General features: G+C 41.6%; 1 protein-coding gene across 1 annotated transcript in view; it reads right to left on the bottom strand.

Annotated features, from left to right (window-relative positions):
• Positions 1–772: 772 nt before the first annotated feature.
• The window catches only part of pdlim5b (PDZ and LIM domain 5b), a 32,337-nt gene continuing 8,483 nt past the window's right edge, over positions 773–24,626 (bottom strand). Inside the window, exons 3-13 of the mRNA XM_070849992.1 lie at positions 19,396–19,547; positions 12,656–12,689; positions 11,801–12,315; positions 9,095–9,249; positions 8,314–8,341; positions 5,482–5,645; positions 3,054–3,234; positions 2,696–2,876; positions 2,280–2,400; positions 2,070–2,185; positions 773–1,970 (exon numbers count right to left, since the gene is read on the bottom strand). Coding sequence (XP_070706093.1) covers positions 1,881–1,970; positions 2,070–2,185; positions 2,280–2,400; positions 2,696–2,876; positions 3,054–3,234; positions 5,482–5,645; positions 8,314–8,341; positions 9,095–9,249; positions 11,801–12,315; positions 12,656–12,689; positions 19,396–19,547 — 1,737 coding nt within the window. The 3' untranslated portion in view covers positions 773–1,880. The remainder of the gene's footprint in view (positions 1,971–2,069; positions 2,186–2,279; positions 2,401–2,695; positions 2,877–3,053; positions 3,235–5,481; positions 5,646–8,313; positions 8,342–9,094; positions 9,250–11,800; positions 12,316–12,655; positions 12,690–19,395; positions 19,548–24,626) is intronic.

Genomic DNA, 24,626 nt, shown 5'->3' with positions numbered 1-24,626 from the left:
CTGTGCACATTCTCCTGCAGTAAAACACGCAGGACACTCAGCATTGAATGCGTGTTTCCTGCTGTCTGTCATTCCTAAACGATGTGATTTTTATACCAAAATTGTTATTATACAGGAAAGAATGCACCAAGTGTCTGCGTGCCCGGTGGGTGTTGTTTCTTCTGGCCCTATGGAGATGTGAACTTTTCCCTCTTACTGCAGGTGAAGTGTATGTGGCAGCTCATGCTGGTGCCTGTCTGCCTGCCTGTTAAACTTCTCGGAATAATTACTTTCACCACTACAGATTTATAATAGGCTGCGTAGAAGAATTTAAGATGCATCACTTCTCGGATGCAATGCTTTTTGTGCACAGACAAACACACGAAAAGCATTCCTTAGGAGTTGAGCAAAAGTCAACTGGACTTGTTGAAGGTACTTTTCGCCTCCCATCCAAGAGGCTTCTTCAAGTATCTTCAACAAGTCCAGTTGACTTTTGCTCAAATCCTAAGGAATAACTATGACCTGGATGACTGAGAATCTTCACAGACGCACGAAAAGCACAAACAGCAGTTGCAGGAGGAAGAGCTGCTCGAGTCCAGTGTCCGCCACAAAGAATAGGATAAGATTTAAGAAGCTACAGGACATGCTCAACAGCTTTGATTATGGTATTAAATGTTGAACCCTTGTGTTTGAAATAAAGGCGAGGAGAGAGGTTCCTGTTTGTGTCTGATGAGAAATCCACCGCACAACTAGAAAACAGTTTTCTAGTAAAAGCAATTGCACAAGACAAAGGACAAGTGGAATATATATTAGCATTGTTTTGTGTTAATTGAACAAATTTCATCAAATGTCACAAAATCAGTTAGAACAAATACAACATGACAAACTCCTAATGGGTAGAAAATAGTTTGGAAAAAAAAAAAACAATAAAAAAAAGACATTAGCACAGAATTTATCGACATCTAATTCTAATTATCATGCCAGGAACTATTTGCATGAAGTACAGTTTTATGTGTGTATTCAGTGGACCTGAATTATAGGCATCCCAAAGCATACATAAACAACAGAACAGAACTGCTCATTGTATTATGGAGTCATATCCATATTGACCAGACTGGACTTTACCCTTGCATATTTTTTTTTTTATGCGTTAACAATGAAAGCTGGCCTGTGCAGTGTCTAATTTTACACACTCCTGTGCACTTTACCTTCTGTGCTTTCATTTACTAGAAATGGCTATATGACACATACTTTAAAACTATTTAAAAAATAAATCAATAATATAATATCAGAGTTTCCCGTTTTTTATTCTGAAGGCCACGTGCCCATATGATAAGTCTTTTTGTTGCCAGAACACATGTTGACCGAGCAATCTTTGCTTACAAATAAATATTTTTCCCCTTAAAATTAAATAATCATAATTTCTAAACCTTTCACTCACTTAACTAATAGCATACATTTCAACATGAATATTTGTTTGTAATACTATACGTGACCCCCGAGGGGCTCAGTAGGTCATTGCAGTAAACTATCCTATTGTGTGTGAAACAAAAATGCCCCTCAAGAGCCAAACACACGTCCTGCACAAATAAAAAGCTCACAACAAACGTGCATATTAAAAATCCACTGGCACAGACAGTGACCTGGCAGGGGGGTAACAGTGTATTGAAATCTTCTCCTGTATGTTAATCTATAAAAGTGATATGGCATAACAATACTGCATTAGAGCAAAAACAAAGCTTACAGTGGAACCGCTGACCCAAAGTTTTTCTAGCAGAATACACAAATCAGATCAGATCACAGATCAGCTTTAATTCTGAAAATATTAAACATCTGACTGAAATATAAGTTGCTGTAAACTGACACTGTCACCCTAATTCATTCATATTCAGGGTGGCAGGTCAGATGTTGACTGTGTGGGCATGTTTCTTGCACAAGGCCTTGTCCTTTTTGGAGAAGAACGGCTGACCTTCCAGATTAGTAGAGCAGACCTGTGGAGAGAGTCAAAGACGTACAGGGCAGCGTTGTTATTCACACAGTATTCTTAACATTGTCTTATTTTTAGATCCGACCCTCTCTCCTGGACCTACCGCACACACAAAGCAGGTGTCATGCCAGGTGAATCCTAAAGCCTCCAGGAACTTGTCCCCCGCCTCGATGGGGAAGTCACAGCCGTGGCAGTTGGTCCCAAACAGCTGGTAATAGTCTGAGTGAACAGTATATTCACTAAATGTTATTCTGTTTGCACGCATGGTTTTCTTCACAGTATCTAATTTAGCGCTGTGGGCTTCCTGCTGTACCTTGTTCACAGTACGGCTGTCCATCCTCCATGTGAAACATGTTGCCTCTGATTGGCTGCTGGCAGGCAGCACAGACGAAACAGGACACATGCCAGGTCTGTTTTAGGGCATTCATGACTTCCTGTAGAGGAAATAGAAGGAATAAATGAGAAACAGCTTCTTAAATTAATATTATTATATAGTCCTCAAATAATCCATCAAATAATGTAAGAGCGGTGAACACAGTTTTTGTAAATAAAACTAAATAAAGACTCAAAAGTTTATTCTAAAATGATCAAGTTTATAGTCACATTCACTGCATTGGACTAAGCAACAAGCCTCTGCTTTATTTCTTTAAGTGGATGATGTTCATAGTGTTTGTGAAGAAAGTGTTTTAACTACAAGTAGACTAAGGCGCCTTTGGTTTCCTAACTCACCCCCAGAATCTTCTGGTTGCAGCAGGCGCAGGTGGGAGCGAAGAATTGCTCGTAGCAATGTTCGCAGTACACCTGGCCCCTCTCCTCCACAAAGCCATGGTCTGCCAGGGAGGAGTGGCAGTGAGCACAGTCGAATTCCTCGGGGTGCCATGACTTGCCCATGGCCACAAGGAATGGGCCCCTGGTGAGAGTGAGCAAGGTGTAGAGGATTTAAGGACAACGGTTGAAACATTAAAAAGTCTTCGGACATAGATTCTGCACACTGTAAGTAGAATTTCACACTTGAATTCCCTAATCACTGAAAAATATATCATTCAAAAGTTCCTCCTGGAGATGCAGTTTTCCTGATGGTACATACCTGATGACATTGTTGCACTTGCTGCACATTGGGGTGCGTGTGCCGGCCGGGATGTGCTCAGCTCGCTGCACCAGAGAGTTGAGGTCCTGCGGATGTGGCTGTGGGGTGGGGCGCTCTGGACCTCTGGGCGCAGGGTTTGCAACTTTGCCAAATGAAGGAGCTGCTCCGCCCTTGGGGAAACCTACACCAGCAGGGAAAATAATGGGTCAGTTTTCAAATGGAAAATGTAGCTCGCCCACTGTGGTACACAGAGTATTAGACAAAATGTACTGTGAAAAACATAAAACTAATAAACACCTCTTTGAAATTTCTTAGCATTACTTGAGTTGAGATGTGTGTTGTCAGATAATGAATGGGGATGATGTGATCTCTGGCCTTCGTGCCTCAAGTATGAAACAGCTGGTTTGGACAGAGCCACCCCACCCAGCCAAGACAAGGGATCAATTTATCCCACTGAGGGAAACAACACATTCCCATCGTCAGAGGAGACACCTGGAAAAATAATCCCCCTCCTTCTCATCTCAAAACAGGCAGAGAGGATGCACAGTTTTTCAATTTCTTTCACTGTGTCGGACGGAGGTCAGCGCTGTCCGCCCCTCAGACGGAGAGCGTTTGCTGACATTGCTGAGAGAGAACACTGTTATCAAAGCCTTGTGAGGTTAAAGGACAAGTGCTCCCTAAATTTTTCCTGTAACGGAGCGCAAACAAACTGAATAAACAGAGCGGGGCATCGGAAGGGATGTGAGTAGACTGTGGGAGAGGGTATAATAGGAAGAAGAATACTGGAGAGTAAGTGCGATGGAGAGAGGTGCTGGCTCCAACTAGCAACATAAAAGGGATTCTCTCAGAGATCTGAGTAAGATAATGGTTCTGATATAGTTAACTTGAAGAGCTCCCGACTTAAACACCATTAGGTCATTTCTAGTGACACTATTGAACATAATTATGCCTAAAATATCCAAAGTGTATAATGCATTTTTAGAAAGGCCGCAGCCACCATTACACAGGTGATGTCATTGGTATTGGTAGAAAATATCAATCAAAGAGTAAACTGAAAATCTAAAAAATAGGTAACCTTGTGACCTCACTATTTTAACATTTCTGGCTACTCCCCTGTTCCTGAGTTACAAGAAAAAGGTTTTCGCAGCCCGGTACCTATTGCACTTCAACTGAGAACGCGAGTGATGTAGAAAGTCATAGAAATTGAATCATGCAGTCAATAAAATGTGTTTAGAGGAGAAAAGAGACAAAAGGCAGGATACAAATGCCGGTGTATACATTTCAAAAGCAGCAAGTAGATGCAAAACACCTCAAACGAATCTTTAAATCATATCATAATTTATCATCCGCTATCGATGAACTTATATGGTCATACAGTGCCGGTGACTCCAGCGTTATTTTCTGCATCAATACTCCGTTCTGTTAAATGCTACCATTTTAACCTAGCAATATGTGTGAAAGCTGTCACAGTGAGGTGGTTGGCGACAGATATTTATAAGTCTGTCATGGCTGTCTTGCTTTGCTAGGAAGATGAATAGAAAAAAATGTATGGGAAGACATCCAAACTGAATCACAGCAGGACGGGAATCTGTCTTTGGTCTGTTCGGTCTCTCTAAATGGACGGAATGCAATGCAAAATAAGCACTCTGACAAACTATACATGTGTTTGATTAAAGCCCCTATGTATTACATGTTAATGTGTTTATAGCATCTTTAAAAACATGCATCAGAGATAACATTCGTGCTTTAGAAGGTGCTGGCAATTAAAAATAATCATAAATGTAAAGGTCACGCAGGGCATTCCACATCGCCAGCCCGGTTCCACAGGGCCACTCTGAGACGTGCTTGTTTACTTGAACTCAAGTGTGTGTTAATCTGATAAATAACACAGCCAACAGAGAACTAACTGTGACCTCTCCTGCTCTCACCCTATGGCACCTTTCGGCAGCTGCTTCTTAAAAGGCCTCTAGGGACGAGTGCCTTGAGTGCATACGAGTGCATACTTGTGTTTTAGTATCGCTAATAATGACCCCTGACTGATGCCGTTCAGCAAATATTTACCCCGAGCAGCTCGGGGACCTCGTGGCAACGACTGCTGTATTTAAAAAGCAGCTTTAATACAAAATAAAATACATAATTCTCAATTTCACAATCTATTTAACTAAAGGGGTCTTGGGAAAAGCCAATAATCTGAGCTCATTAACAGAATACCTCTGTTTTTTTATAGAGCTCATAATCTTAAATGGCTTAGTGTCAGTTATTAAACCTGTAATAAAAGTTATGCCTGGGCAGCAGTGATTTAAAAGAACGGGACTGCCCTCTGTAGGCCAAAATAAGTAACTACAAGAAATGCATTCTTGGCAGAAGCAGAATTCTTTCAGTAGTGGTAAATAACAGAATAAGGAGAGGATTTCTGAATTTGTTCTACCTGATGGACCTCCGGGCTGGTAGGAAGGCTTGTTCTGGGCAGCTGGACTCTTGGATGCAGAAGCAGGGGCGGCGTTGCCATTCCTGGGTGCTGCTGCAGACTTGGAATATGTTTTTGCTGCAGGCGAGGTGTGCACTGTGGGAGTGGTTTTGTCAACTGCCTCACTGGGAACAAATGTATACTTTTTATATGAATCACAACTCACTACAACACACACATATTTGCACATACAGACACTGCAACTTCTCTTCAGTGAAACACTGCAGGGTAGCTCCTTCTGACTCCGATTGTGATATTCTCTCCAGTAAGCTATTTTTGTGCCATGTTCCAACAATTTAAACAAATGTTGGTACAAACTGTGGCAACCAAATGAATAAAAGAGACGTCTAAGAGTGGGACTGTGCCACCAGTGGAACTGAACCTCCAGTACAGACCAGTGGCTCAGTGTGATCTGGTCATCTGCAGTCTCTTCCACTGCAGGTACTAACGTTTACAATCAGTTGGCCGGAATCTCAGTGACACATGCAAACAATCAAGACAATTATGGGGTACTTTCAAATAAGGATATGCATCGCTGCCCTCTGTCCATATGGCTTTTCAATTAGTGACATAAGGACATAAGGAAAACATTTCAGGTGGTGATGCTATAGTGTCTATTATACATGCTGCTCACCCTCAAACAAACCCCCAACCCTCAGACATAACCATGGTATCATTTTAGTATTGATTATTGCTTTTATGTTTCCAAAATAGCAAAGATGGTGACTCTTTAAACCAGTGGTGGTTTCTTTTCCCGTGGCAGTACAAAATGTTAAGAGCCACAATATATTTCAATAGAAAATGAGCAGCACCAGTCTTTCTGGTCCCCACCCCTTGCGAACATTTCACAGCTTCAAGCGGAGAACCCTCTGTGGGCAGCAAACGGTTCAAACTCCACAAAGGCTAACACGTGTGTTGCATACATTTCTCAATTAGTGAAGCTTTAGTACTTTTAACAGTTAACAGCAGTTAACAGCAGTAAGAAGAATATCACAGTCAGTCGGGCAAAGACATGAATGCGTAGCAACCATCATGTAGGTGCTGTTGCTGTTGAGCCAACAGGCTAACTGAAGCTGTTTGGTTTTTCAGCTACAGAAAACTGCATGTTATTAACAGATCACATCATCAACCGCATTTTTTTGGTTTTCTGATTTATCATGGGTTTGATCCTGTCTTATGTGTTTTGCTTCTCTTGTTCTGCCCGTTAGGTGTTTCTATTTGAACGACATGAGAATTATGGCTACGAAATGCACCCGCTGGTTTTAAATCTCACAATTCGAGCACATTTACCCACAACTATGGACATATGGCTTTGGTGTCTGTGGCCTGTCTAAAATCAAAATGATGAGAAACCTGAGTTCTTTTAATGGAATACAGATCAAACCGTGCTTAAATTTAGCACACTGGCCACAAATTCCTATATATCATAGATGTTCAGCTGCTGCAAATTACTGAATGCAGTTGAAAGTTGACTTTTTCTCTGCCAGGCAAGAAATCAAGAGGGAATGAAAGAGTAAGCAATAAGCAACAGCAGGAAAGAAAGAAAACAGTTTATTGTGAGGAAATCATCGAAAGCTGACAAATGGTTCAGTGCAGAAAATCCAGGAAAAAGATACAGACAAGCTCAGAAAAAGAGGCATAAGATTACAGAAAGTGCAGAGGGAGGCTCAGGCATAAAGAATTTATTACAAAAAAAAAAGTACACATGTATTGTACACTGCAATATACTGTAATGTCGCATTTCAGAGCACACATCCATGTTTACTTGCATACAATAAAAATGTGCTTATATAAAGTTATTATATATAGAGTGCCAAAGTAAGGCTGTAACTATGTTGGTATGCAAAGGGGGGCAAAGTAAGTTTAATTATGGTCACAATAAAATAAATACAACATTAAACAAGACCCTGCCAACTACACATTTAGCACTCGTGCTGAAACATCATGATGCCAATCTCTCAGCTTGTTGTACTTTTGTCCTATAACTTCTGGGTCCAACTTGTTTGCTCTGATTTTCCCAGTAAAGCAGGATTAAAGGAAAAAGAAAAAAAAAAAAAAAAGGAGAAAAGGAGAAGTTGGAACGTTAAAATTGCAGAAGAAAAGATGTCACAAAAGGCAGCACATGGATAAATGAGGGGGAAAATAGCAATATAAAGAAGACAGAGGTTAAATGAGAGACGTTTTCTCTGCAGATGTGTATTGGGTTATAAGCCAATGTAATGTGTAATATCTACCTTCTTTTTAATAAGAGTGCACTGAGCAGAATCTCATTAACAGAAGGAGAGCAGGAATCTCATCCTGGCAGGGCTGCTATTACCCACAATACCACTTAAATACCCACAGTTTCCAGTGAGTGACACACTGGTTGGTTCGGAATGTGGTACTTAGGGCAGACTGTGTTTATCGCGGATTAAATCGATTTAAAACTGAGAAGAGGAATAGCAATCACAGCCTACACTGAGCCTATGGTTGTCTCCGCTCAACCGTCTTCCTCAAAGAGCTCTCAGTGTGGTTTCTCCAAATTAAGCCATATATTTAGCATGATACTGCAAGACCATAAGATCAGGAAATCAGGGTTTAACTCTGAATCAAAGACTCCTAGACAGTCTTACATGAGTGCTCTGAGTGCCAATTCTGAATTGGATGCCTCTATGATCAAGATGTTATTATAACAGTAACAACACTATAGCTAAAACACATGCATTCCTTCCTGCAAAAGTACTCACAGGCGAGAGAAAAACCAAAAAAAAAACAAAACAAATTTGATTATATCAAAAACTGCCAACCACTTACTTCTTTCCACTCTTCTCTGGAGCTTGCTCTGCAGGAGTAAAGAAAAAGAAACAGATGAAAATGAAGTTAAATGTGTAATAAATGATCAACTTCATCTTGTCATAGCAGCGACTGCACGAATGAGTGCCTATACCCAATTATTCACAGCTGCAGAAGCACCGCAACAGATTGGATATGCATCAAATGTTCAAAGCTCACACGTTCCACACCAGGCCGCTGACAACATTTGACAAAAAGAGAGAAGGACAAAGACAAATCTCTCCTCTTACTTCATTCTGTTAAGTGAGTTACTGTAAATGTCATTTTGCATCGGTTAAACAGATCCACACGCTCATATATGCCTATGAATGGAGAGAGGCCCAAAGCCGCAGCGTGCTCATGTAACCATCAATGTCACTTGTATTCAAAACAGTAATATAAAAAAATATATTAAATCATATGGTGATGAAAGCTTTCTTAAACTACTGTGACTAAAGAAACTATTATATCACTGTAATCTAAAGAGGATGGTGAGTGAAGTGCCATCATTAAGGTCACATAAAAGCTTCTGAAGAAGATAAGAATTGCCTTAAAACTGGTACGCTTGGATAAATCTGTCATGCGATACAGCCTAAAGTGGTTTAATGGAATGAACTGACAGCAATCCCAAGCTGAACCTCGTACTCACATATTAAGATTCAGACTTTTCAACACTTAAGAATAAACAAATAATACATACAGGAAAAAGCTTCATAATCCCCCCCGTGCAAGGCCATGTAAGCACAATGAGGTTGGTACACACCATTTTCAGTACCGGTGAGCTGGGCCAGGATACGGAAAGAGCGGGACTGCGAAGTGCCGCTTCGTGGGTGCCAGTCCTCCGTGTCCTCAATCAGACGCTTCTTGCTGGCATCAGTCAGGGAGGACGCATGATTCTCAGGCTCCTCAGCTGGTTTCCTGTACAGTCCAATCAACCAGAAAATGACGACGTTACAGACTTGGGAAGCATCTGTGCTTTAAAGGAAAATCTGTGTGAGTGAGCTCAGCACTGCAGAAAGCAACCACTAAAACGGTCAGTAGAGTATACTCCAGCAGTTTGTAGTAGTATAGTATATTTACTGTTCAATGTAACAGGATAATTATGTTCCTGATTACACACACACACACACACACACAACTAAAACTTTTAGTAACAATGAAAACACAAAGCACGCATATATACTGTATTGTGCAATGAGTGCTCCACATCCAATCAGGGGTGCAGCTTGTAGATACACGTGTCACAGTATGACCTATCTGCAGATTTTAAAATTACCTCCTAGGTCTGCCTGGAGGTGGAGTTCTGCAGGCGAGCAATGAGAAGGTAGTGAAGGAACAGTCACAACAGTCAAAATAAGTGCTTGGTATGCTGTACAGCGGTGTAACTGCTCTGACCTATACTTACTTGAGGCTTCTCTGAGGCTCACTATTGGAGAGGATAACCACAGGGTAGAGGTGAGACAGATAATAAAACTACTTGTGATTCCCTTGAAAAATCCACAAAACCTCTAAAAAAGGTGAAGAGTGATTAGTTTTACTATACTGAATTTGTGAAATTAAAAAGTCAGACTGCATGGTAACAACAGTGAGTGCCTCAGGGATGGAAGTGACAGTGAGCATATGTCACCACAAGGTGGGAGTCATGTGTTTTGAAAATTAAGGATCAGCTTTTCTTCCTTCAATCATTTGATGGTGCTCCGCAAAAAGGAATATTTATGTTGATTGTTCACATGCACATGTTTAGTTAAAGGGCTGTTCAAGTCTGTGAGTCATTTTAATGTCAAACGTACAAGTCTGTGCAATCTTGTTTCTGTGTGTGTGTGTGCGTGTGTGTGTGTGTGTGTGTCAGGTGAGTCCAGGCAAAGGACAATCAAAAACGGCACAAGTCAGGCTATTTTTAGCCAGAGCAGAATATACTTGGCAGTGATTTTTCTGGCCTTGAGTAAGCATACTGACAGCGGTAGCAGACAGAGCTAGACAGATGCAGAGCTGGGTGACTCCAGCAGCCCAGTGTGTTGACGGGCCTGGGTGCACTGAGCGTAAATACAGCACTAGCCAACACAGAGCTTGATGCCACTGAGAAAATGAATGCACACCTGACCCCCGCTGGGTGTCCTGTGGTGTCTCGGGGATGGGTTATTCGCAGGGCTGTTGTAGTTTGCGTGGACCTTGAAATGAGCATGTACTGTAAAAGTGTTGGCTCAAAGAGGTGCAAGCATGCCTTAGATAATCATAAACCAGAGAGAGGTGTAGGCTGTCATCACATTCCACATGATCAGAAAACTACTGTAGCACATAGATTATCATTAACAGCACTAACTTGGTGTCTGTCTGTTCTTCCTCCTGTGGGCAAATAAAAAGTAAATGGAAAAGGACTGAGGCCAAGAAGGAGCATGAATAGATCAGTTTGACACATAGACCATAGTCCCAAACACACAAAGGCCCTTCTGAGAGAATGTGCATAGAGGAAACCACAAACAGAGCATGCAGGACACATACACACACATGCTGCAGCAAATACACTTCACCTCTACAAGATGACAGTCCGAGGTTTGTGGCAACAGAAACACTGCAGAAATGACACTGTTGAGTTGTGCTTGATAATGACACTTACACAAACTTCTACTGGTTAACTGGCCAAACCCGAAATAAAAAAATTCGGAACATTCCTGAAGAGACACTTCTCACTACCATTAGCCCTGTACGTTCTTGAAAAATGTACAGATATAAGTATCGCAGATCTATTTAAGCGTGAAGCCATTTGCTCAATTAAAGCCAATAAAAACAGATGTCTGTGGCCTATTTTTCAGGTGACAGAGAGAAAAGAATGGGTGGCAAATCACTTAAAGTAGCTCAGTCTGCTGTAGCCCAACCAGTGAGCCAAACCCCGCTGACAAAGCTCAGTTCAGCCAAACTGAGCTTTGTCCTTGGTCCCTAGAAGCGCATAGATGCCTGGATTCTGGCTAATTAGAAGCAAGTGTTGCACCAGCCGTGCAATTTGGGCAGACTGCATGAGCTGTGAACCTCACTGTCAATTACAGATAGGCAGCATCAGCTAGCATGTTGTCTAGACGCTGCTCCCTTTCCCGTTGCCCTGTAGAAGATTTAAACAAGATGTGCAGCATGCCTCGGATTTTCCTTGTACGCAGCTGTGTGAAAACATCGGTGCTGGGCTGTTTCAGTGTTGGCTTTTCAAATGGGGTGAAATGGGGCACGAGGTAATATAGAAAGAGCAGAGTGGAATACTTCAGTTTCTGTGATAAATTACTTCAGGATTTCTGCAAAGCAAAAATGTCCACTAATCTGTGGCCTCTGTGAACCACAACTCCTTCTGGATCTACTGACTAAAGCACACAGTGTACGTCTAGTACTAAATCATATATATTAGACTTCTGCTTTACTCTTCAGATAAAAAAGGGACAACGTAAGAGAAAACATATGGTTACTGAGTTTGATGAATGGTACCTACCCATTGAAGTGCTCTGACAGCCCCTGGCTCTCCAAAAGTCCTCGTCTCTGTCCCATTGCGACCTCGCAAGCATTGGTATTGGAGTAGAGGTTGATGGGTGTGTTATAGACGGAGGGCTGTGGGACATTGGGATTGGAGGAGGGGGCTGTCACTCTGGCTGGTGAGGATGAGTTAGATGAGGAGGAAGAGGCATATGGGGAGGTGAAGGTGGGGCGGCCAGGGCTGGGCCTGGGAACTGAGTTGGCTGGAGCGGAGTCTGGGGCAGCAGGGGTTGACTTCAGCGGGAATGGAGGCTGTGGAGGTTGAGAAGGTGCAGCTGGCGTGAAAGCGGATGACTCGGAGGGAATGGAGGCTACTTTGGGGGCAACCGAGGAGGAGGAAGCGCTGCTGTCCCCTCCAAAAGGCCGGGCCGTCTTGTTATACGCAGGGCTGGGTTGACTCGACGGCTTGGTGTACGTGGTGCTTGGAGCAGGGTGAGTGATTGGGACGGGCTTAATGATTTCTTGCGGTTCGTCCTGGATAAAGGTGGAGACACACGGGCATGCACATACTCACAAATCCATGATCAAGTTGTGCGTGAAAACCAGCATTCCCAAAAGCACTGCACAACAATCACATCAAAATAAACTGCGTTTTCACACCGTTGTAAAAATAAAAGTCATGCCTGTGCCGTGCACGTTTAAAGAGGTGTAAGAAAACGTGGCCTCTTACAGTGAAGCATGCCATAATCTCAGAAGGGCACAACGAGCAAGCTCACTTTTAATACAGTGGCATCATAATTATAAACAAATGGAATTTAAGTGAACTTTAGTTGATGTCCAACTATATACAATACACAAATATTGTATTTCATACCTTAGGGACTCCATCTTTAGGGGCACTTGAGGGTCTGTGAAGACAGAGAGGAAATTATAAAAACACTGTACACCTAAAATCTTTATAGCAGCCATTTATACATGCTAGCTGCAGTGAGCCTAATAACTGAATCACACTTTAATTTCAAGCCTGAATTGAGAAAGTGTCAGATTATTGTCTTTTCTGCTCAGTAACCGATTTTAGGACAGCAATTTAGGGCAACATTACTGTGTTACCAACATACTGTGGAAACTTTCATTTAAAACATAAATGAAGAAATAAATAAATGTTTCCAGTGATGGATTATCCATCTCCAAGGTTGAAGCTCTAGAAACTGACGGATACGAATGGCAGTCTGTAAAGTAGACACTTTCAAAATGTTATGCTTTGGGAAATGATTAACAATAATTATATGTAATTTGTATTTAAGGTGCTAAAAAAAATCAAAAACCACCACTATGTGTGAACACAATGTTTCCACGTGCAGACTGGTGTTGAAGTGTGGCGTATATCTGATTTACACTTATGATTGAAGCAGCTGCTACAGTTTTATCACCTATGGGAGAGGAGGGTGGTCTGTTTGTCTGTTCTCTTGAGATGTCCTGAATAGAAACAAGGCAAACATCCATAGAGCCTGTCATCCACATGCATGTTTCGCAGCGTCTGTCGCATGATGATGATTCCATTAGTGAAGCATTACAATTCAAATTCAGACAGACGCCTTTGTTAACAACGTGTTCTGTATTTGGTTTGGACGTGCAGATAATAAGTCCCTAATTTCTCATGAAAAACAAAATACAAAAAAAAAAAAGACAATGAGTCAGCAAGGCTTGTTCCGGACCAGGAGCTATGGCATGTCCGCTGGCATCCTTCCTTTTGCAGCCATATTAGGGAAACAGTCAACAAACTCTCACATATTTCCTTTCTGTCTGAGCTGAGGCGCAACAACTGAGCTTGGCACCGTGTTATTAAAAAGCCCCACCCTCCAACCAGATGTTGATGTCATCTGTGCCCATACTTGCATTTACAGTTTCCACTTAACAGCTAATATAGAGTATGCTTATTTTCCAATGTACTTGTATTATTGGACTTGCTTATGGAGAAACAGCACGCTGCGCCAAGGAAAACAGTAAAAGGTCTAAAGATCAAACAGCACATTCCATTACAAATAGGACCCAGTCTACAATGAGGCAGTGTGTGTCTGCCATCAGTGGCCCAGTGCTGGGCGGATTCACTCTCTATCTGCCTTTTCCCAGAGAAAACTGAACAAACACTTGCTATGGTGGTCCTGCGAACATCTGCTCCGCTCAGCCCCCCTGGGCTGTCCTACTCCCTGCCTAGCTAGACCTACTTTTCTGCTATGACAAAGAGACAAATACCGGGTGAGTGTGTCTCAGTGTAACTGGATAGTATCATGACACCAACTGGTCTGTCAATCAGATATAAAGTGTTTTCTTGGCGTTATGTCACTCTAAAGACAGCTTCTGTTTAAGGATTTTGCATAGTATAACTGCAACACTTTACTGTGCTATCCTCTGTATTACAGTGAATACTGTATGTGCCACACAATGTGATATTTTATGGGATTTCTCAAAAGTCATCCTAAAGACAAAAGATCTGTATGTCAAACTGCCACAGCTTGTGCTACTGTATGTGTTGATAATACAGAAAAAATCCTGCCCCTGTTGGAGAAACAGTCATGGCTATGCTCAGCCCAAAACACACTTCAGCTGGTGCCTTTTTATCTAATCAGGATGCCTTGTTTTAATAGATTACACACACTGATACCTGCGAGATTTATTTATGGACTGTACTTAAATTTATAGACTGTATACTCGAAAATAGAAGGTAATAAGTGCAAGATATAAATAAGTGTGGTGTGTGGTTTTCATCAACATATTGCACCCACTCTGTCACACACACACACAGCTCCAGAATAAGAGAATGAGGAGGTTAACCGGAGGAATAAGGCTGAGGGCAAAGCAGACTGACGTATTTCCACCATGCCTGTGTCTCTTTGAGGGCCAAGACAAACAGTCTGGCATATGGCATTTGACTGAATGATGGAGAGGCTAATAGACACAACTTTCTCACCACAGACACACACATACCTTACCAGCTTACACACACACGTACCCATTTTTTTTTTAACATGGAAGGAAATCTGTGCACATGAGAGTAGCTTTCTTTTTCCCCTGCGTTGTTTTCACTTCATTTTCATACAGAATTTCTGAAGCAGAAAAACTTTGGAAAAGTTACATCTGCTTAGATACATCTTTAATTATCTTCCATGATAACCCTCTGACTCCAAGCATCTGTCACAGTCTCCTGCTTTATTCTCTAGACAGATTTGTGCTCTCATCATATTAAAGCAGGCTGAGAGCCAGACTGTGAAAATATTATAAGATATGTGGGAGGATAGAGATCCTGGAGATCCTAGTAGAATTCACACATGCCATTAATGTCATGCACAGGTTACATTATTGCAAAACCTTGTTGAACAAGATCTGCCCTCTTACATTTAACTTTAGCGCGATAAATGTTAAAACTCTGTGAGAGACCTGGCACAAAAATATCTGTTTTCTCAGATTTACCATTGCCTGAAAATTTGAGCCAAAGCATGGAGAAAAAGCAAAACATAGGGGGGGAAAAAAACATAGGAAAGCAAAACAAAACCTCCAACAGAGGGATGTGGAATTAGTGGGTGTGGAAAATAAGTTTTCTTTCTGTATTTTTCTGTGCAGCCAGCCTATCCGTTCGGTGGCAAAACTCGCAGCTTGTGTCTGGCACATGGCCTCTCCCGTCACTCCATGCTCCCCCTCCTTTCACTGCTCCCTCATATCTCGCAACGCATGCACATCTTGGAAGAGGGAATTTTGAGCTTTTGAGTAGAGCTCACGAGAGCATGTCTTTAGCAAGAGTCAGAGCAGAAAGGGGGACAGAGAGTTAAACTGTGACAGTGTTAACAATCACAGAAACGTGACTACTTTTCCAGAGTTAAAGCTTATTAACATGTGACACAGCCTGTTGCTTCTCTCAGTTGCCTGGATACTTGACTGCCATGGTCATGGCCGTGTCTGGTGTGTCTGTACACGTGTCAAGTAGGAACCCTGCGCACTTGTCCGTATCAGCAGTCACATGCATCATAGCGATGGAGGGCACTCATACCATTTGTTTCCATGGGCCTTGTCATGCCCCTCTACAGTGCTTCACTGTGTGTGTGATGACTCTCTGGTCGTGTGTTCTTTTCTTAGAAAGCAAATTCTGGAATAAAACCAAAGGACTAGACTAAAGATGGTCAGAATTAATTGCAGTCAGTAATCCAGCCTGCATCGAGATCAGATCGATGTACAAATGAAGGAGTTCTCCTTGATCTCTGGACAACAGAATGATCGACGCCTAACCCTGACCCTGCTTAAGTATCGATTTAATGCAGCTCCAAAAGATGTAATAACAAGCCCCCATCCTTTCTTGCTTTTCTTCCGACCACCGCACCACATTTGGCTAACGCAGCCAGGAGTCAGTGGGGGCTCTGGGCTGCACAGGATTGTCCTCTACTTCACCCTGTTATAACCATTCCATAAGACTTGTTTAACTCTACAGAGTTTCTCATACATGGCCAATCTACACCAGAAATATGCATGTCGGGCTGTCCCACACACAGACAGTGCTGGAGCTGCAGTATATGATACAGATGTTTTTTGCTGCCCACAGGCCACTTACTGTAGCTAAACACGAGTCAGCTAAGCCGTGCGGAGGACAGACCAGCAGGTATATCCAAAACAAGGTTGCAGTTTAAGTTCAAAGTTAGAATAAAGCACGTTATATAAAAGTGGAAAGCGTGCAAAATCAGAAACACTCGCGCTGTGGGAGCTGACACAAATTCTTGTGTAAAAAAAAAAAGAAAATGTAATTAAAAAAATGAATCAGGGCTGGATTGCAGAGTGAGTGGTGCAAATCTGTGTTATCTTTGAGGTTTTGAAACCAGGTGCAGCCAGCCACAACCTCTGGGGAGTGGTGTTTCATTGCACTGTGCTGCATATTTCAGTGACAATAAATAAGCATCAATTATCATACTTTCCTAACGATACTTCCCATGGCCGCCTGGTGTAACCCACTGTGAGCTGCTCAGCAACAAGATCCCGATGATAGTAGAACAAAAAGTTCACTCATTACCGCTGGTCATATCAAAGCATGGAAGATCGGAACGCACGATTTGGTAAAATCACTATCAGCAGCTTATAATTAAGAACGGACTGCTTTCTGGGTGTAGTAGTCATTTCTGCAAGTGGAACTCACTCTAAACTGGAAATTTTGGCCAACCAGTGTGTTCTGTTCATGCAAACTAATGTGTTAGTTTAAGTTAGGGAGTACTCTCACATGCTGCTCAGACATCTTTTCCTGAGACCACAGTCTTGGAAAGGCAAACTTGGTTTCTGCCTCCGTCACAAAACACACAACAGCTCTTTGCTCACTTAGACTCATCTTGACAGCTCCGCTATGATTTACTATATGTAGCAGAGCGACAAGACGAGGGGAGCACTTTCAAACCCAAAGTCCATTTCCTCCCTGTTGAAAACACGTTTCCCCGTCACCTAGCAACAGGAAAATATAATCATGTAAACAAACTGGCATCAATGATTTATTTTATATACAGTAAACTTTTGGCCTTTTTTCAACCACTTTTTGGAGTCATTGCTATTTAATGCGTGATTCCGCTTTGATTAAAGCATAGATAGTTTTCATTCTCCAGCCCTCCATAGGAAAATCAGTCCACACAGCTGAGAGCATTCATGTGAATGGTTTGTAAACATCTTCCATTTAAGAGCTCTTTAATACAAAGAGTTGTAGGACTGTAGGGCTGCAGTGTACCTTCTCACGTGGATACTGTCATTTTCGCACACCTGCACCATGTAGGTTTGGATGCGTGTGCGTCTTTTGAACTGCCCAGAGAATGCGAACTATGACAAAGTGACAAAATGGCACTGAAGCGTGGTCGCATTAATCATCTGTTGGCGCTCTTGGAATGTTATTGTGTGCCCGCTATCTTATCAGTGATCATCAAAGCCGTAAATCAAACCTGAGAACATGGATGGAGAAGATGACGCATGACAGAGAGAGTTCTTCTAGTTAAATAGTGTTCTTAGAGAGCTGCACACACTGCATTAAACTCAGCTTTAGGTACTTTGGAGGACAGTAGCATAAAGACCAGTGTGACCATCTGATATAACTCTCTTCAACCTTCTTTGCACTAATATGATACACCTCATTCTAAAGTCTCGTTTAAAAAAATACAGTGTTTTTCTCCTTCTCTTCTTTCGGTGACCTGCAATATCAACACCACAGTACACACCAGTTTTTTCTAAAAATGCAGCCAGAGATGAAACAAACAACAATTAGATATAATTTGTAATGAGGAAACCATTGTTGCTTAGTGGCTGATTTTAGTTGTAGTTTACATGCACTGTGAGACCAGAATGTTTGATGTTTCACTGTGCATCCATTACCCACAGCAGATTACATGCAGCTGTGAGACTGGGCTATTTTAGGACTATTTTCCCACGATTAAAGCACAGAGGCTCCTTTCTCCTTTGATGTGGTGATGGAATGACAGGACATGCAAACCAGCCTTTTAGTTTTTCTGTCAACATGTTTTACAGCTTGGAGAGTGTGCGTGCTTCACCTCCACTTGTTTGTGCCTGACACTAAAGCTACTTTTCTTTAAACTTGACTGCAGAAAATGTAGTGTTTGGCTGAAATTCACTAGAAAGGATGAATCCTTTTTGTTTTAAATCATCTTCCTCGACATGACATAAAATGGAAAGCTATTCAGTCTTGCGAGTTCTGAGCTGAGCTGCGTGAAGTGATCTTGGACAGTCAGCGCTGCCTGTGAAAAATGGTGTTAAGCTGAGCTATTTGGCCTTCTTGTCATGGGACTATAAAAGTTGTTTGGACTGAAACATTTCCTTGGTGGACGTGAGCGGAATCCCTGTTTCTTTTCTTTGAGGCATCTATTAAAGAGCAGAGGGCTTTACGGATGACTATAATATGAGGACTTTTATTTAAAGTGTTCCTAACGCTGCACTACAGCTTTAATACACCCAAGGGCCGCAGAATACCAGGGTCTTCCTTTTGTCTAATGGGAGAAACAGAGGAGCAGTTGATGAACTCAGCGTGTTCAAACCCCACAGTGTAACCACAGTGCCCACAGTGTAACTGGGACACAATTCCACTGATTTGCATTAAAATGTAATGCTACACTGTAAAGTGTACTATTGGTTTGTCTTAGGATAAACTTTTCAGAAGACAGGGGAAAGACTATGTACTATAGTAGACTATAATAATGCTGGCCAGTCTACACTATTTATAATGCAGATGAGTAGATTCATAAACCGATGCTACCGTGCAAGAAAGATCAATTCTTAATTCTTTAATTCAGTCTTTTTAACATCCTCAAACTCCGTGCAGGACCTCAGGGGCATACCACCAGTTGTGGCAGCAACACTGAACTGTTTTAATTAGCACAACAGAACGCACAAAAGGCAAATTAAATACAGGAAAAATATGTAATAAAGCTTCCCTTTACCCATTAAATCATTATATTTGTTCACTATCCTGTGAAAATGTAGCTTCAAATACATACAGTACGGCAACAGTTGGCTATGAACACGTATAAACAGATTTAAACGGGAAAAGGCTAGGCAATCCATATATGATGCTGTAGAAAACGTTACTGTTACCTCTGTAGTGTGAGGCTGAGATGGCCTGTGCAAGCCTTGATCTTGTTCTGGGCCTCTAGATGATTCATGCTGTCTGTGGAGATGCCATCAATGGACAAAATGATGTCTCCAACACTCATCTTGGATTTGGCTGCCTTGCCTCCATCAGTGAGCTGAAATTACATGAAAAAAAACATATCTTCATGTATTCACAAAGTATTTAGTTTCACTGACTGCGCCTGCTGTGCTTTATTTAACATTTGCACTGTGTTAACATGTGAAACTTTAGAAAGAAAGACAACTGAACAAAAACGATGTTGTGTAAGCATATTGTGTTACTTTTCGAGCGAGCATTGCACTCGCCTTTCCGCTTCCTGTCTTATGTAACCTTTGTCAGATAAGATAATCATCTTATTCTCCTCACAACATCACAACATCCATGGGACAGGATTCTACACACACCAATGCAATTCTGTCTTTAAAAGAGCTCAAACATCCCCACAATGATGACCAGTGTTTGAATTTCAATCATGAAAACTAATATTTGAAATTGAAACATTTTATTCAAAGTTAAAAACTGAAATTTCAAATGAACACACATATCCAGGAGTTTGAAAGAGCACCACTGCCAAAGATTACTGCACGAGGTGGTTCTGTCAGAGTAACTGAGACTGCATTTATGTATTAGAAACTTTATGCTTGTGTTATATATTCAACCTGTGATATATAGAAAGAGTAAACGGGTTTGTATGTTTTCTAAAGCAAACGAAAAGTGAGGAAAAGCTTAATACTGTTAATATGGAAAATGTAATCTTCAGATGTAGAACCATTTAATACTTTGTAGCCTTGACTCCAACTGTCTGTTTATCCGAGAGCTGCCTGAGGTAAGACTGAGGTTTATCATGCCATGCTGAGACTTGCATTTAACACACAGGAAGTAACGTAATAAAACCATGACGATAGGATGACTCTCTACCAGGAGTGGTGATCGACCAGTGATTGCACAAGGCTGTGCACACATCATCAATCACTCAGCACACTCTTAAATCACTCACAACCTGTAAAGCCACACTGGCTGCAGTCATGGGAACAAAAACGAACTCTGCGTACTTATCAAATTATGCTGACTTCGTTATGATCACATCTTTGTCATTGCTCAGCGGGATGAAAGAACACAAGTCACGCCTGAAGCCTCAAGCATTTAAGCAAAATAGGGACATGGGAAGCATACTCATGTACATACAATGTCAGCTCAGGTGAGGTCTATGAATGAGATTGAAAGATATAATGAAGAGGGCATCAAGTTTGATGGAAGGAATGTGATTCTATATGTCAACTCTACTGAGTGTTTAATAGAAAATTAAATCCAGCACTGCCATCTAAAAATCCACAGTGAATTGCTATGAATGAATAAAGTTGAAAAGAATGCAGGATACCGTTCATTTTGTGTTTCATCTGTCAATGTCAGGGCTGATGAAGATAATCAAAAATAAAAATATCCCCTCTCCCCACTCCTAAAGAATGCATTCAGCTTAGGTAACTCCACAATATTTTTCCCTGGTTTTAAAAAGGAGCCAGTGAGACATGAAGAATGTGCCATTGTGTTAACTCTCATAATAAAATAGGGGGAAAGAGTGGGAGGGAGAAGAAGAATGAGGAAGTGACAGTGGTGGTGCCAGTGACCCGGCACATTTTCTCTTGAGCCGTGCTTTCCTTCGTGCCATTATCAAGCAGATCAGTGGCGGGAAGTGGAGAATGCATAGCTGAGGCTGATGTATGCATGCCAGCATCTTGGAAAAACTATAGTGCAGCCACATGCTAAGTGTTACTCACAAAGGGCAGGGTGCTCACTACGCAGGCATGAACACGGCCTCAACTGACTCACTTGCTCACTCACTCAATGTCCGGCACATGCTCACAGACACACACCTGCTGGTCTGACTCATTTACTTTGAATAAAACAACTCATTGCTCTTCGATGCCGAAGCTAATAAAGAGAGTGTGAGCAGTCTACAGAGATCCCTGGCATCCGTTGGCTCCATCTCGCCCTAGGTCAGCGGCAGAAAAGAAAAGCTGCTGATTGTTGATTGAACATGTCCCTGGGACATGGATTATTCTCTCTTGATCGCCCTTGTATCCCCCTCTCTGCGTGCCTGTGTGTGTTTGTATTTGTTAGACAGGAAGAGAGAGAGTGAAAGAGAGATCTGAAGTTCTCTCCTTGTAGGGACGTGAGAAAGACAATACATCTCTATATATGGCAATACCTCAAACATTCACTATTTAAAGACACTAAGAGAGAGGAAAAAACACTTGTTTTTGTATGTGGCTAACAATGTTTAATGCACATATCTGCGCCTGCAGTGAACAGCGAGCATTTCATGAATCCAAGCTTCTTTCAGTCAGCACAGTCTTTCTCACATGGATACAAAACAAATAGATGTTACAGTAAGAATTTCTGGCATCCATGGTCTATAAATATAAATCGACAGAGGGATAAAGCACTCGTAATGGAGGGCAGATAAGTAATGAACTGGAACTTTGGCTGCGGTGCTCCAGATTTCACAAGAGATTTCACAGGATGTTTTAGCAACATGTTTTTACCAAATACTATCAGCTACATCATAGTATGTAATATGTGCACTTAATCACACAAGCTACCATTTTAAGCCTTGCAAGGTTAAGTAGAAAAATGCATCCAAGGCGTTTTTACACGGTATAAAGTAGTTTATTTAAAAGAGAAAAAGGTTTTTTAGCTATGGCTTGAGCTTAATGTTAGTTTGCTAGATGGGAAGGACGTTTCCAAATGAATGAAGTGTCTTTCCAACTGCGTTTACATGAATGGGATTCCAGCCACATAATGGTGTGGCTGCTGTGCTGCTGTGGTGCTCTCCACGCCGCTGCTTTTACTGCTGAGCAGTTACTGGTAATGAGTAGTTGTTCCACACTACACGTGTAAGTATGTAGTGTGCTCTTACAAAGTCGTCTGAACATAGTTTATTGCACAAATCCTATAGTACACTGTAGGTTATGACATTACTAACTAAAAAGCCCCTTAATTGATTTCTGGTACAAATGTTTTAATGGAAGAATTCCGTCTCTGTTTCACTGTAAAGGGATGAAGAGAAATTCAGAGGGATTTTCTACCAGACTAACTATGAAAACACAGTCTCAGTGGAGCAGGATTCTGGAAAAATTAACAGTCCATCACTTCCACGTGTCTTCAGTCTTTACTCATTAATCAACTTATGCTTAATGACGCAATAAATTAAAAGGATTCTATAATATATACATATATTTATATTATTCATTATTGGTGAAAGTAAGACCTAGAGATTCTGTTTAGACAGAAGGCAGCTTTGTCAAGTAGTTGATATAGCTAGATTTATGGCTCTCTAGTGCCTCTATAGTCGCTGTTCTATGGAGTGGACAGCTACACTGGAATTCTTCACTACATAGACCAGTGCTGTCTTTTTAGTTTTCAGTTACAGTAATACATCAAACATTGTACATTTCAAACAAAAGGACAAGTACCTCTATTTACACTTCATTGATTTACGATTAATTCTTTAAAATCAAACACATTTAAGGTAAGGTAAGACATTTAAGATGAACACTTGAGCACTAGTGGAATCGCCTTCCATACTGGTAGAAGCTCCTGCCTTCAGTGAAATTGTGGAGAGAGGAAGAGGGCTGCGGTCATTTCATATTTAAGAAATCATGTTACAGGAAGCGTCTTGTGGTAAGGACTCAAGGGCCGTGAGATGCATTTCACGTCTGTGTAGGGTAGACTAGAGATACCTTATATGGAAGAGACTTGGGCCTGAAATGATGGCATCGCACACAAGGCTGAGGAAGATTGACTTACTCTCTCTATGTAATTATACAGTTGCCTTAGACTAACAGTAAGAGTTTTATGAGACCACGTTTTTAATCGTTGTTTCTAAGCAATGAATTCAATGTGTCTGAGAAGCTGACTGGTGACTTTAAACTTGTCTTTGAAGCTCATCACACAGTATCATGTTCCCCTTTTCACGCCACAGGGGTGTGGCTGGTGCGTGCGTTCAACGTGTAAAGCTCATAAAGAAGAAAAAAAGTTGTTTACCTGCAAAATCTCTGGGATGAATCTGTCAAGAGAACAAGCAGAGCACACAGCAACCTTGGGCTGAACAGGGGCCATAAAATACAGTTTATTGTCAAGACACACCTGCATCACCGTGCACATAGTGTTCGAACAGTGAAGAGGAGGAGAGATGAGATGTTGGGAGGGGACAAAAAAAAGTAAGTACTCTTTTCTTTCAAGCCAAACATCGCAATTAATGAACGGAGGTAGGCCCATGGTTGTCATGGTTTGACCCCAGTCTCTTACTTCATCAGGCTGCTGGAAAACAAGCGATGCCAAGTAGACCTACGTACGAGCTCTTAGTTAAATCGCCATGACAACGCAAACAAAACAACACAAAGCTGTACTAACCCCGCACTGAATACTGAACGCTTTTTAGTCTGGTCAGAAACAAACCCTCCTTATTAGCGCTGCTGAGGCAGGTGATATGAAAAGGCTTTGAGCCACGGTGGGGCTTGAGCCAAGTGCAACGGCTGCTTTCCACCTCCATCCATGATTCATTCTGCTCTCCTGAGGGTTTAAGTTGTGCCTTTTTGGATTAAGCCAAATGGCAGAATTATTGGGAAGCTTCACCTACTGTTCTAATGGCAAAATGTCCTGGCTGTATACCTCATTAATGACTGGACTGACACAAAAGGACTTTACCACAAGCTTACCCCAAGCTTTCCAAAAGCGGTGACATGAAAATACAGTTCAGAGAGTCACTGGAAGACCACAATACTAATGGACTAATAATACATTCTAATAATACATATTCTACATGATTGATGACTGCAATAAACGTTAAATGGACTGCATTTCTATTGCACTTTATCCTGCTTTATGAACACGTGGAACATGTTATCAAGCAGGAGAGAGTGACAATCACTGGCGATTATGTCTTCAATCCAACTCTCTTTAAAACACCAAGCTGCAGCCATGACAACAGATCATGTGCAGTGGTCTATAGTGCCTCAATTTAGTGGATTGTTCCTTTAGATGTCTTTCATCAATACAAAAACAAAACAGTGCGAGTGATTTAAATCAAAATGAAGTGACAGCTTGGTTATTCTTTATAGCTCTGCCATATAGCATTAGGGAGATTGAAAGCAGATGCCCTGAATACAACCGTAGACAGACACCTGGGAGATCA

The sequence above is a fragment of the Pempheris klunzingeri genome, chromosome 19 (assembly GCF_042242105.1).
Source record: "Pempheris klunzingeri isolate RE-2024b chromosome 19, fPemKlu1.hap1, whole genome shotgun sequence".
Taxonomy (NCBI): domain Eukaryota; kingdom Metazoa; phylum Chordata; class Actinopteri; order Acropomatiformes; family Pempheridae; genus Pempheris; species Pempheris klunzingeri.
Note: the sequence above shows the minus strand (reverse complement) of the source record. Positions and strands in the feature narration are given on the sequence as shown.